At 42.3% G+C, this 14,860-nt stretch overlaps 1 protein-coding gene across 1 annotated transcript; it reads right to left on the bottom strand.

Annotated features, from left to right (window-relative positions):
• Positions 1–3,767: 3,767 nt before the first annotated feature.
• Positions 3,768–4,896, bottom strand: LOC120967335 (uncharacterized). The gene has a single exon (XM_040393918.2). It carries the CDS (start codon positions 4,875–4,877, stop codon positions 4,338–4,340), a length of 540 nt encoding a protein of 179 aa, XP_040249852.1. The 5' UTR covers positions 4,878–4,896; the 3' UTR covers positions 3,768–4,337.
• Between the last annotated feature and the right edge of the window lie 9,964 nt (positions 4,897–14,860).

Raw genomic sequence — 14,860 nt, 5'->3', positions numbered from 1 at the left:
CCACTGTCTGAGAGCTGCGAGCGTGAGGGCGAGGAGAGCTAGGGCAAGGCCACGGTTCCAACATTGGCGTCACCCTTCTCCGCAGAAACTGAAGACCTGCAAATCCATGGAAGTATAAATGAGAAATTGCATGGAGATACAAGAACACATATGTAGTATAGGACATGAGTTTGCTGCAAGCTTGTGCTCACCTGTATGTATGTGTCCGAAGCTGGAGCAGGTGATGTGGTTTGGTTGCTGGTGCTACTGCTTGTGGTTTTTGGATTGGATTGAGGAGATGGTCCGTATTTATAGCACGTAGAGATGCATGGGAACCTGCACGGATCGGGCATCTTTGGCAGTGCGAAGCTTCAACATTGGAGGCTATAATTTTCCAGCTTTGACTGTGCGAGCGAGAGTGACGCTTGCTTGCTCGTCCGGGGTCCGGCCTAGTTCTTCTTCTGCTGCTTCGTGTGGTTGTGGAGGGACACAGCCGTCTTGGACCCGGTATTTGTATACGCGTTCTGACGCACATTAGTACATGCACGATGTACGGCCGGCTTGGTCGTTGTAGTTCGTCAGGCACCGATAAAATCAACGATTTGTATGCCTGCGGATACTTGTCTGCATGTAGTAGCCAAGGATTTGCTGCACCTGCTACTGTGCAATAGGTGCGGTTTGGTCACTTTGGACCTGTTTGATAGCGTGAACCAATATTTGCCTCTTCGTATGTGTGGCTCACTTTGGATAAGCTGAACAACAAATGCAGGCTGAAAACCATATTGTGCACATAGTTTGATAGCCTGCATTGCATCATTGAGTAGTTTATGTATGTTGTTTCGTAGTCTGTATTTGTGTTTCAGGGATGAGCAAGTGCAAACCACAGTTGTTTGGATGTGTGCATTGTGGTGTGCTGCCCACCCCTTTCAAATCTGGTGAACTTACCACTCAAATGTAGCACACTTCATAGCAAGGCATCACATATCCAGTAGGAACACAATTAACACTACATCAGTTTTAAGACAGCTGGGGCACAGAACCCTAGGGTGCCGATCCTTAGGCAAAATTTACAGTTCACCAGCAAAAGAGAGAACAGTTCAGACAGTTAAGAGCTCCGACAACAGGATTCAGAGCGCATGCACGAGTCAGGTCACCTTGACATCAATGCTTTGGTATGGCCGGAATTTTTTTCTGGGGTCTGGCGGGGCTATTGTGGGTGGGTGGCTCTGGGCGAAAGCTTAAGGCCCTGTTTGGTTCATAAGTCTTAGGACTTTTTCTAGTCCCAACTAAAAAGTCCCTAATCCCTAAAAAGTCTCTCCCTGTTTGTTTTCATAGACTAAAAAGTCCCTAGTCCCTTCCTAGAGGTTATTAAATGACCATGTTGCCCCTAGTATATAGAAAAATAACAATCAAACAACACCATGGGGTGGCGGGCCAATGGATGCATGGAGGGGCATTGTTGGAAAAGTCTCAAAAAGTCCCAAAAAAGACTCTCCTTGAGAGTCTTCTTCATTTAGTCTCAAATGTCTAGTTTAGTCCCTAAAAAGTCCCTCCCGTTTGGTAAAAAAGTCTCTAAGAGGGACTTTTTCTAGTCCCTACACAAAAAAGTCCCTGGAAACAAACACCCCCTAAGTCTTCAATGGGAGTCGATGCTAGCAGCGACGACGACCAAGGGTGTTCTTTTCCTTCATGATGGCATCTCTAAAGGGCTCGCCCACTCATCTCCGGGTCGTGGGTATGTTGGCAGTGGAATTCGAATTGGCCGGTGTTGGTATTGTTTTATTTATTTATTTTTCTCTTTTTGTTGTCTGGGTTTGTGCATGGTTATCCTTAATCAATTGTGTGGCTTTTAGCCTAGTTCTTTTCATAAACCAGGCCACTCCATATTTTTGTTTTCTCTTTTAATGAAATCAGAAGTGTTCCTGCCTTGCATGTCAAAAATATATTCTTATGTTCATGTTCATGAAATGTTTGCAGTTGTACTCCTTTGTTCACAAATATAAGATGTTTTGTATATGGTAATACGGACTAAATATGGACTAAAGTCAGTGGCCAACCACACTAAAACATGTCTATATACATTGGATTCCGAAAAAAGTTAGAACATCTTTTGTTTGGTGGGGAAAAGTTAGAACATCTTATATTTGTGAACGAAGGAGTATAATTTTATGCACATAAGTCATGTTTTTGTGGTATTTAGAGGCAAGCTAAGAATAGTAGACGATGATAAGGTATATTTGGTTGACAATGCGATGTTTCAACATGTGATCCTTGGCCACTTTTATCTGGTATGTACTTCCTCCATTCAAAATACTTGAAATGATTTTAGTTCAAATTTGACATTTTGTTCGACCAATGCAACATGTTGGTCTCCATCTTGGAGCGAGCCTATCTGACATATTTGCAACTGTCCGTACATGCATGCACTGCCGGCCTGCACGGTCAGTGGACTTCGGCAGGCCTCGATACATGCATCGCATTGTTACTGTTACTGTTACTATCATTGCTTTCGCTATCAAACTATCATACTATTGTGCTACTGATCACTCTACTACTGATATGTAGTCTCCAGGTGTGGTTGAATTGACAACTCAACTGCTAATATTTGCAAATATTCTTTGGCTCCCCTCGTATCGAATCAGTAAATTTGGGTTGAATACTCTATCCTCGAAAACTGTTGCGATCCCTTATACTGGTGGGTTATCAATGGCAAAGTGGCGCCCTCTCTCTTTGGAGCTGTCGCCGAAGAGTTCCTCCTCTCGACTAGACCTCTCTTGGCCGATTCGTTTGTTGACGTGGGGGTTGTTGATATGGCAAGAATATTTCCCGAGGTCTGGTGGGGCTATTGTGGGTGGCTCTAGGTGAAAGCTTAAGTCTTCAACAGGAGTTGATGGTGGCAGCAACGGCGACCAAGGGTGTTCTTTTCCTTCGTGAAGTTGTCCTTAATACGTCTAGATTCATCTATTTCTCCGACAAGTATTTCCGGACGGAGGGAGTACATGCGGTGATCAACTGTAGCCTAGGATTTTCCCGCACAAAAACACAAAACAAAGCATCACTGTAGCAAAGGAGTGACAGTACTTTACATCTAGTTATTTTAATTAAACTCGTATTTTGCTTAAGAATGCTAAATTAAGCTCTCCTGGAGTGGCCGCGACACAGCAGCAGCCTTTGTAGCTTCAGTTAGGATCAACCGCAATTTTTGTGGATTCTGAACCTTGAGAACTCTTTATTTGTATCAGTAATAGGAATTGGTATTTATCAAGATTTTGTTCCCTCCCTATCCATTGACAGGGTAGAAGGCTAGAGGCTCTCTTTTATCCAAGTAGGAGTATTATCTTAAATGGTGTTTTTTACTAGTTTGCTCTATTAATGCAGAAATAAGTAAAAAAGTCTAATTATATCTATCTTGAATTTTCAATAACCCATTGAGAAGGCGTTCAAGATGTTCTCAAGGCTTCCCACTGGAGATCGTCGGATACACCCGGTGCCCGTGACGTTCAACAAAGAGCTCATGGGTATATGAATGGCTATTTAAAAGTTATGAGAAAAATCTAGAAAAAGGAACTATGAAAAATACTACTCCTTCCGATCCAAATTAATTAATGCTGATTTAGTACAGCGTTAAGAGAGTACAAAATATTATGTCTGAATTTGATTCACAACTTTATACACAAAAAGGGAGAAAAGGTTAAGTCAATGCCGTCATTTTGGTGCTATTCTCATCACAATTTGTCTTTTTTAATTCTAGAGTTATATATTAAATTTGGAACTACAACTTTGTGGCACAGTTTATTGAGTGTTGCTGATTTTTTTTTGTCGAAACTCGTAAATATATTTCCAATGCGCCAGTGAACCTCAAGAATAGCTTATTATGAGAAACTTTACAATCTGCTTTGGTTGGGCTACATACCCCCGAGAATTATTAATGTCTGTAACGCCTCCCGAATGATGAGTTTCATGTTTATATGTTGATTAAGCATAAATTAATTATCTATTTTTGTCTGCTTTAAACTGAAATGACACAAACGTACACTAATTAAGTGTCCTATTTCTTTTAACTCCACTTATACTGTAATCATGTCTTCTCAAAGAAACTAACAGCTATACGTTCTTGTGTACTCTAGCATGTGTCCGACTTGGTGGCGACCGAGAATAATTTTTCCGTGGGCGCACACTGGCAACAATCAGTGAGCTTTATTGCAATGGAGATACAATATAATGCTGAATAGTACATAGGTGCGTACACGTACAATACATAATAATCTTGGCTAGCACACCCGGGAGCATGAACCAGGACGATGCATGCATGCCGGGAGCCCTAGCACACTGTGCATAATGGAGCGTGACCGGCCGGCCTAGCCGATGTTGGGGACCTGGGCGACGTCGCCGCGGGTGCTGACGAAGACGCGGACGCGCTTGTCGTCGAAGTCGGTGGTGACGACGGAGCCGACGGGAGCCACGAACACGCGCACGTCCGGGCGGTCGCTGAGGATCTTCCGCTTGGCCACCTCGGACGGCGCCCCAAGCACCTCCGGCCACGACGACTTGGCGTCACCCATCTCTGCGGAGATCCGAGGCCTGAAACTGGAAATCTGCTGCAAAGAAGAAGGAAGCTGTGGTGTGGTTTGATTGCTGGTGCTGCTTCTGGATTCTGGACTGGAAGGGGGAGACGGTCTGTATTTATAGCACGTAGGGATGCATGGGAACCTGCACGGATCGGGGATCGTTTGACAGTGCGAAGCTTCAATATTCGAGGCTTTAATTTTCCAACTTTGACTGTGCGTGGGACACTTGCTTGCTCCGGGTTCCTCTATCTTCTTCTGCATGTGGTTTTGGAGGGACACAGCCGTCTTGGACCGGGTCTTTCTGTGCGCGTTCTGACGTACTACATCCATAATGCACAGCCGGCTTCATGATTGTGGTTCGGCAGGGACCGATAATAATCAACGATTTGTACGCCTGCGGATACTTGTCCGCATGTACCAGTGGCCAAGGATTTGCTGCACCTGCTACTGTGGGGTGGGTGGCTGGGTGGTGGCCAAGCTGGGCTGCAGGTGTCATCGGCCGATGCTGCGGCGTACATGTTTTGGAACCTTGCCATGAAAATTTTGCTTCGGCTGGGTCGGAGCCCTTGTCGCCAACTAGCCAGCCATCTTGGAGGTGTCCTTGTCAGGTTACCTCTGTCCTCCCCTTCCAAACTCCGGAGAAACGCTTGCTCCAACTGCATTGAATGGACGGTGGGGCCGCACCTTACATGTGGCAACAATTAAATTTGGAAGCTGCTAAATCTCAGTTCGCGAAGTCTCAGTGGACGAGTCAGCCGTTGGATCAAACACTGCTTTAGGATTTAGCACTGCTTTTCCCATGTAGTATCAGCCCATTATGGTGTTTTTTTCCCCTTGTGTTGGGCACGGATGCACCATGGACTTTTTTTCTTTTGAGTGCTGAAAACCTATATTAGCTCAGAATGTTTTCAGGAATACAAATTAAGTCTGGCCTATCTAGCAGCCACAAATGTCGACCAAAACCCAGAGTGGTGGCTGCCTTTGCAAGTTTATGAGCTTCTACATTCATACTTCTACTCTCATACAGAAAATCAACTGATTCCACTGTCTTAATCTTCTCTTTAATTTCATGAATAATCGTTGTCGACCTTCCAAGATAAAGCTGCTTCAGGATGCACCATGGACTGAGCGTGAGGGAGGGTCTCTTGTCTATTGGGCCTTTTTCCTGGATGTGTAAGAGATCTTGTGTCCGAGCTGTACGTTTCTCTTTAAAAAGTTAATCTATACATTGTTTATTCAGTTTGGTGGTTCATTTCAGTTTTATTAGTGTTCCACTCAAGATCAAACTAGGCATTCTTACTATTTCTAATTGATAAAGCAAGTTGTAAAAATGACTAGGACGTCTTCATTTTCCCTTTTACATTGTTGTTTCTTATTTTTGTCCCTTTTATGTTCATGAGACTCTCCTCCGACACTTAGTAGGTCCTTTTTTGTCCTTTTTTCATGTTCATGTCCTTCTTTGTCATTTTTATTTTTCCCGTTTTACGTTCATGTCCTTTTTTGTTTTTTATGTTCATTTTCCATTTTTTTTTCTTGTTAATTTTTCCTTTCCCCTTTTTTGCTCTTATTTCTGTGTGTGTTTTAGGTTTGATTTTTTTTCATTTTCTAATTAGGGTGTCCTTTTTTTCAAACTCGTCATCAAGTTGTACGCCTGTCCCCCATACGCAACCACCAGGTGTAAAACGTGTGTGCAACTAAGGGTGCTAGAGGCCAGGTGCATAGGTGGCCGGTCGGCATATTTATATTTTTCCACATAAAAAGAGGTATATTTATTATTTAGTTTTTTCCTTGGTTTGTTTTTAATTCATTTTGCACAACCGTTGGTCATTCGTCATATGTGTGCAACTAATTAAGTTGTTTTTTTTTACGAAAAACATCACCTCCGATTGAAGATGAGCTGGATGCGTGTAGTTGCATGTCTTTCACATGTGTGCAACCGAATTTGTTATTATTTTTATTTTTCCATTTCTTTTGTTGATGGTTATTTTCTTTCCTATTTTTCCTTTTTATATATTTCCTTTCTATTTTCCGCTTTTATTTATTATTATCTTTTGTTTTGGTTTGGTTTTTTGTTGTATAAATTGTTTTTTATTTGCGACCTAGTTGCATGTTTGCCCTGGATGTACAACTATGCTATTATACCCTGCATGCAACTGCAAGTGTCTCACCTAACTCCAACTGCAACTCAGTGAGGTTTGTTTTATTGAAGTGGGGTAATTGTATGCCTACTACTAGTGACGCAACTTCAAGTGTTGCCTCCGATTGCAACTGTGTGTCTTCAACATAGCTGCAACTCTGTGTTTTTTTTTACCGGGAGAGGGGGGATTCAATGGTGTTTTAGTCCGAGGGAGGGGGCAGTAGCATGTTAGCTGAGTAATAAAATTCTTTTTTCACCCACAAAAATGTATATTTTTTCTTAATACTAAAAAATATAAACAGATACAAAAAACATGTTTCACCGATCATGAGAACTCCTCATGAATACCAATTTGAATGTTCATGGGTACGTTCATGGGTGATTAAGAAAATGTTCATCCAATTTCTTATAATTTTCTCACAAATAATAGTATTTCATACAGACTTTAATATGCTCCCCATATATTTAAGACAAACTATGTGAAGTGCTCGTGTGCTTAAAATTTTCATATAACTTTTTAAAATTGTTAAAATTTCTTTGGCGGTAAAGTTGTTGGGAACAGTTTTAAAATTATGTTCTACATTGCGAGAAGTATGTTTGTTGTAGTTTGAAATGTTGGAGACTTCAACATGATCATCAGGGCCGAGGAGAAAAGCAATTCGAACCTTAATAGGAGCATGATGAGGAAGTTCAAATCGTTAGTGGATAACAACGAACTTAAAGAGAGATATGTATGCATGGTAGGCGATTCACGTGGTCTAACGAGAGAGAACAGGTGGTTATGACCAAGATCGATCGGGTGCTTGTCTCTGTCGATTGGGAGCTTAGTTTCCCGGATGTGCTACTCCAAGCCCACTCCACCAACATCTCGGATCACGCGCCGCTCCATCTCTCCACTTCGGCCCCTTTCTGCCCGAAGCGTAGGTTTCTTTTGAGTTGTTCTGGACTCGACTGGAAGGATTTGAGCAGGCTGTTAAAGATGCGTGGGTGTGTGAGGATGTTATCGTCGACCCATTCAAAAGGCTTGACATGTTACTTAGGAATACCGCATCCGCCCTTCAAGCCTAGGGTCAAAGGAAGATTGGGAACATCAAAGTTTAGTTGGCTGTGGCGAACTTCGTCATTCTTAGGCTGGATAGAGCTATGGAGGCCCGGGTGCTTAATTGAAGGGAGAGATCGTTGAGGAGAACCCTCAAGCACTCGGTCTTGGGGCTTGCCTCCCTCCAACGTACCATTGAAAGACAACGTTCTCGCCTGAGATGGATCTGAGAGGGTGATGCCAATACTAAACTCTTCCAAGCAGTGGCAAACGGAAGGAGGTCTAAGAATTTCATCCCTCATATTAGACACAATGGAGAATTGATATCCCAGCAAGAAAGGAAGGAGGAGATCTTCACCGAAGCATATGAGCAACTGTTGGGTCACGCCGTTGCTAGGGAAGCATATGTGGACATGGATTTCCTTGACATGGCAGTGCACGATCTCTCGGATCTTGATGCGATCTTCACGGAGGAAGAGGTGTGGAAAACTATCAGGGAACTGCATTCGGATCGGGCGCCAGGGCCGGATGGGTTTAGCACTGCTTTTTATCAAAAAGCTAGGCCCACGATCAAGAACGATGTAATGGCGGTGCTCCTAAAGCTTTACGTGGGAGATGGGCGTGGTTTCGGGAAGCTTAACCGCGCTCACATTATGTTGATTCCGAAGAAGCCGGACGCCGAGGAAGTGGGAGACTACCGCCCCATCAGCGTCCCACATAGTGTGGCCAAGATTTTCACTAAGTTGCTAGCGAATAGAGCCCGAAGAAGAATGAAAGAGATAATCACGGCAAATCAATCCGCCTTCATATGTGGTAGACACTTGCATGATAACTTTCTTCTAGTTAGGCAAGTGCCAGGAAGATTCACACTCGTAAGGAGGCTAGTGTGTTCCTAAAGCTCGATATTTCAAGGACCTTCGACTCACTAAACTGGGCGTTCTTGTTCGAGGTGATGAGGAGCAAAGCTTTGGCCACAAGTGGTGCACATGGATCTCGATTCTGCTCAGGACGGCTAGTACCAGGGTGATTGTCAATGGGGTTCCTAGAAGAAGTTTCACCCATGCTAAGGGCCTTAGGTAGGGGGATCCGGTATCGCCTTTGCTCTTCGTGATTGCCATGGATGTGCTGTCGAGAATCATGATCAAGGCCGAGAGTTTTGGAGTCTTTAGTAGCTTCACTGGCATCGCTGCTCACCAATCAGTGTCGATCTACGCTGATGACGTGGCACTATTCGTTAAACCCCGGGTGCTGGACCTCACGTTCGTCAGATCCATGTTACACACATTCGGTGCCGCCTCTGGCTTACGGGTCAACTATCAGAAGTCACTAGCAATCATGATCCACGGAAGCAACACTGATCGAGACCGGGTCGAGTCTATTTTGCATTGTCGGTTGGGCAGTTTCCCATGCAAGTACCTTGGCCTCCAATTGGCTATTAGATAGCTCTCGAGGGCGGAGTGGCAGCCATGATCGATCAAGCCAAAAAGTTTGCCCCGGCCTGGCAAAGGGGGTTGTTGCACCGCCCGGGACGTCTCGTGCTGGTCAAGTCCGTAACCGCAGCCAAGCCAATCCATCACTTCATGGTCACGGAGGCCCCATCCTGGGTGTTCAAAGAGTTAGATCAATGGATGCGCTCCTTCTTTTGGGCCGGCAAAGAGAAAGTGAATGCGGGTCAGTGCTTGGTGGCTTGGAACTCGGTTTGTAAGCCTACGTGGCTTGGAGGTTTGGGTGTGCGCAACATGAAACTTCAAGGCTTGGCTTTGAGAGTGAGGTGGGAGTGGTTGAGAAGGAAGGATCCCGAGAGGCCGTGGCAAGGGCTACCCATGGTTGTGGACAAAGAGGCTCGTGCGGTCTTTGATAGTATGGTGCACATTGCAGTTGGGGTGGGCAATAGAGTTCTGTTCTGGAGAGATAGATGGATTCATGGCTTAGCGGTTAAAGACATTGCACCCTATATTCATGCTTTGGAGGACACAAGAACGATCAACCGCCGCACGGTTGAGGAAGGCTTAGAAAATGCAAGATGGTTGCTTGACATTGCCGGTGAAGTTAACTTTGGTGGCCACATGCAACTTTTACACCTCAACCTTGCGATCAGTACGGTAAATAGTGACCCTTCCAGTGAAGATTCCTTTTCCTGGCCGGCGGACCCTTCTGGCAGTTACACTGCCAAGTCCACGTATCATAGGCTCTGTTTGGGTGCGGAGAGGGTCCCTTACGCCTCATGCATATGGAAGAGTTGGGCCCTCCTCAAGTGCAAATTTTTTGTCTGGCTGGCAGTTCAACACCGGATTTGGACGTCTGATAGAAGAGTGAGGCACGGCCTTCAGGACGCCTCTTCTGCCTGCTTCACGTGCCTTCAAGGAGAGGATAACGCGGAACACATTCTTGCTCAGTGCGTTTACGCTAGAGAAGTGTGGCACTACATTTTCGAGGCGCTGAGCCTACAGGGCAGCATCCCGGAGCCGGAGGACTGTTTGCTGGAGTGGTGGTTGGCAAGGAGAGCTCAATTTAGGAAGGGCTCCAAGCGTGGTTTCGACACGGTGATCATTGCGACCACTTGGGCTTTATGAAAGCAACGCAACGCTAGAGTGTCCCACAGGACTCATCAACAGATGACGGCGCCAGATTTGGCCCTTGCCATCATTGCGGAGCTCAAAGAGTGGAGGTTGGCGGGCTTGGGAGGAGGAGGCTATGGCACGTTTTGATCGGTCCCGCCTAATGCATTTTCGCCCAGCTACAGTACTAGACCAGCATGATTTTCGTCTGGTTTTTTTCCTTCGTTGTTTCTGATCGGGATGATCCCTCGTGGTGGTTGATGTCCTGGTTTTTCCCTTTTTATTTTTTTCTTTCGGTTTTCTTTGTTTCTTCACCAGTTTTCTCCAAGCTAATGTTTTTCTTTGATTTTCACCTATTTTCTTTATTTCTTTCACTATTTTCCCTTTTCTTTCTTTTTTCTTCCTCTTTCTTTTTTTTCTCTCTCTCGGTTTTCAGATTTCGTTTTCTTTCCGGCTTTCTTTGTTGTTTCTTTCTTGGTTTTCATCGGGTTTCTTTTTTTTCTCAGCTCTTAAATACATGGTCAATATATTTACTCTACATGTTTTTTTAAATGCATAATTCATATTTTTAAAATAAAGTGTTAACATTTTTTGAATACATGGTCAATAGTTTTTCTGTACACATTTACAAAATTCTTGATTAACGTTTTTCAAATATAGGATTAACATTTTTCTAGTCCATGGTCAAAAAAATTCCATACACATTTATCATTTTTTAAATGCAAGATTAGCTATTTTTAATACATGGTCAACATTTTTTATATAAATTTAATTTTTTGAAATGTTTGTTAATATTTCCCTAATACATGATTAACATATCTTTAAATACAATATATGATTAACTTTTTTTACTACATGGTCAAGATTTTTTTTATACACATTTAAAATGTTTCAGATGTTTCATTAACATTTTGCAAATACTTGATTAACATTTTTTAAATACGTGTTCATAATTTTTCACACACATTGTATATTTTCAGTATACATGAGAAACATTTTATTTATACACATTTAACATTTTGTAAATGGTTGATTATCAATATTTTTTCAAATGTTTTAACGTAAAGTGTTTGTTTTCATATATTTATATAGAATATTCGGAAGTATAAATGAAATAAAAATGTGAAAAAAAAACAAAAAATGAGGTCATGGCTAGATCACGCTAGGTCTGGTTATAAGTGAGACATAGCACGAAATCACTAGTTAAGAGGTACCTCTTGCAAAGGTTTATCCCACCTTCTCACGCGCTGACAAGTGGCGCAGTTTGTAGCAACCGTTGAGTTTTTTTGTAGATCCATTCATTCAAAATGTTTTATCTGTTGAACTGTGGGTCCAAATCGCGAACTATTTTCACCGTTGGATTTCCCGAGTCATGATCTTTCAAACTAGATCACATATTAATATGTTTTGACGAATATATTTTTCACGAAAAAACCAGAAATACAAAACTAGGGCCAGAACACGGTTGTTTTTCACCTTTTTCCCTTTCTGAGAGATACAGTTGTGCTTCTCGCAGAAAAAATCTGTGCCTTCATGAGAAGTAAATATGTGCTTTTCGTGGAAGCAAAAAGTATGATATTTTTTTTTCATTTTTCGAGAGGCAGAACTGTGCTTCTCACATAAGAAAATATGTGCCTCCACGAGAAGCAAATCTATGCTTCACATGGACGAAAAAAAGTATGTTTTCTTTCTAAGAGGCACAGTTGTGCTTCTAGTGGAAGCAAATTTATACCTCCACGAGAAGAAAATCCAATCTTATTGTGGAAGAAAGAAATGCATATTTTTTTCTTTCCGAGACGCACAGATGTGCTTCTCTCGAACGCAAATCCATGCCTCCACGAGAAGCAATTCTGCTTTTCTTGTGGAAGCAAATAAACACGCGATTTTTTACACTTTTCAAGATGCATATATGTGACTCATGTGGAAGCAAAAAAAAACACGCGCAAAGTACTATTAGTTTTTTCGTCCAAACCCAACAAAAAACCGGGCGAAAACCGAAAAGCCGAAAACACATGTGGCAGCGGCTGGCCGCACCACTTGGTTCACTCTCAGCCCACTAAAGTGACACTTGCATGGCTGCCTCATGGGGTGTTCCTTGACTAGGTGCTCTCGACATAGCACTTCTCGTGTACGGAACCTCCTATTTGGCGCACATGACGACGCGAAATCCTTGTCTTCTGGCGCGCTTCTGGGCCAGCGCATTTGCGGGGCGGGTGCACTCCTTCTTTTTTTACTTTGTTTTTAAATTTTTGCTTCCTCTTTTTGATTTTTAAAAATATTCAAGATTCAAAAAACTTGAACCTAAAAAATGTTCAAGATTTTTATTATTTCACAACAAGTCAACAAATGTTCACAAAATGAAAAGTGTCCCCCGCATTAAAAAATGTTCCGAGTTTAAAATAAAAGTGAATTTGAAAAATGTTCTTGGATTCAAAAAATATTCAGAGATTTGAAAATTGGCCAAATAAAAAAATCATCAATTTGAGAAAGGTTCATGAATTCAAAAATTCGTTCACAGATATAAAAATTGTTCCAAATTCACAAAAACATGTTCCAATTCAAAATTTATTCATGAATTTATTTATTTTTCGCCAATTCAAAAAATGTTCGCATATTCAAATAATATTTTTCTAATTACAATAAAATCTTAGTTGTTTCAAAACTTTTCTCATATTAAAAACAAGTCCACAAATTTCAAAAAAGGTCAAAAAAGTTAGGATTATAGAAATTGTTTGGGAATTCAAAAAAATGTTCATGAATTTTAGAATATATTCATTATTTTGGAAAAACGTCAGTAAATTCAGAAAAAAATCAAGATTTTGTAAAAGAACGAAAATTTGAAAAATTCTTCTCTCTTTTGAAAAGAGTTTTACAATTTTTTTGATGAATTTGTAAAAGCAATATCTTAGATTCAAAAATTGAAAAGAAAAAAGCAAGAGAAAAAGAAGAAAGCAAGAAAAAAAACGTGGGCAAGGCTCCACGTTTGTTCTCTTTCTCCAGAGAGAGCTCCTTTTTGCCGTCTAGATTAACTGGCGCTCACACACATAAGTATATTGGCCAGACCAGTTGAGTTTATAAACAATATTTAACTAGTGGAATTGCCATCGTTGACTCCTGGCCAGTCCAGCAGCAACCGTTGACGTCGAAGAGTTGGTGGTTGAATTTTTCAAAGCAGGAAAAGGCTCACAATTGTTTTAAAAAAGTTTCTTTAAAAAACGTTTATGAAAACTGGAAAAAAGCTTGCAAATTTTAGAAAAGTTCACGAATGTGAAACATGTTCAAGCCTTGAAAATCTCGTAAAGATGAAAATGGAAATCTCGCAAAGATGAAAAAAATCTCGCAAAGACCAAACAACGAGCTACGAAAGTTCAATACGACTAAGCTAAGAAACTACTGCAAGCAGGAAAATAACGATTTCCACAGGAACCCCGAACCTATGCTGGGAATAGGATCCTTGGAGTTGCACAGGAGCTGCGATTTTCCAATGTTGGCCTTCGATTATTTCAGGCCGAAAAATAGGGAAATTCCTAGTCTTCAGTCACTAGGAATGAATGTGGGCCAAGCATACAAATAGCACAGCCTCCGCGACAAGAGCCAGCCCATTTCCAGAAGTCTTTTTTCCGCACAGAGGCGATTTTGTAGACAGCCCAACAAGACAGTCGCCCGCATGAGTCTGCGGTTTTCTTTTGTGTTTTCTGTTCCTTTTTTCGGGTTTATCTAATTTTCTTTTTGTTCTCTATTTCCTAAATTAATGAGCATATTAAAAAAATCATGAAATATGGTTTATTGATTTTTGATCTCATGAACATTCTAAAGATTTATGAATATGTTATTAAACAGACAACATTTTTTTATAAATCCATGAATATTTTTCGAAAATCTTGAACTTTATCTGAATACATGGACACTTCCTAACACCATGTCAAAATGATTTTTTTTCAAAGTGAGGAGTTGTCTATTTCTTAACCGTTTTCTATTTGGGGAAGAAAAATAATTAGCTGGCCGGTTTTCTCAGGAGCAAAAGAGTGGTGCCGGTTTTTGTCTGCTGAGCCCGGTGCATTTTAATCCCTACCATGTGCTATGACGTTTAAATGAAGTTTGAGGCAAGCTCCTTTTTGGGCGACTTTTCACGTCATTTAGGCCAGCATTCAACAATGCAACTTTTTTTTGTACTAATGGGCTAGTGGCTACAACAGTTTTATTGGACACTAATAACGTGCGAACATTCCTAGCTAGACCCCGAATAGAGGTGGTGCCACCGGTGATCCCAAAGGCGTGTGGGCGCCGCCTTCACTACTTCGGTGGCCGCGGCGGCAACGACTCCTCATCGTCGCGGAGTATTGTCATGACGGATGAGAGGGCAGTCAGGATGCCGGCGCAACGCGGCACGCTGCACGATGTTCGCCAAGTCCTACGAGGTGTCAGCCTGGGTCCGCGCAAACCTTGACCTCGTGAAGGCCTGGGGCCGTGAGCGACCGATGACCACCATGGAGACGGATGCGTGCCTTTGGGAGGGACACGGTCAAGGATCCCGGGCCAGGTTCGGCGTCGGCCGCGACGACCTTCCACACAACACAGG

This window comes from Aegilops tauschii, chromosome 6 (assembly GCF_002575655.3).
Source record: "Aegilops tauschii subsp. strangulata cultivar AL8/78 chromosome 6, Aet v6.0, whole genome shotgun sequence".
Classification (NCBI taxonomy): domain Eukaryota; kingdom Viridiplantae; phylum Streptophyta; class Magnoliopsida; order Poales; family Poaceae; genus Aegilops; species Aegilops tauschii.
Note: the sequence above shows the minus strand (reverse complement) of the source record. Positions and strands in the feature narration are given on the sequence as shown.

Bases quoted from the DNA above. Each gene is read 5' to 3' on its own strand.
- LOC120967335 (XM_040393918.2), bottom strand. From the start codon at position 4,877: ATGGATGTAGTACGTCAGAACGCGCACAGAAAGACCCGGTCCAAGACG.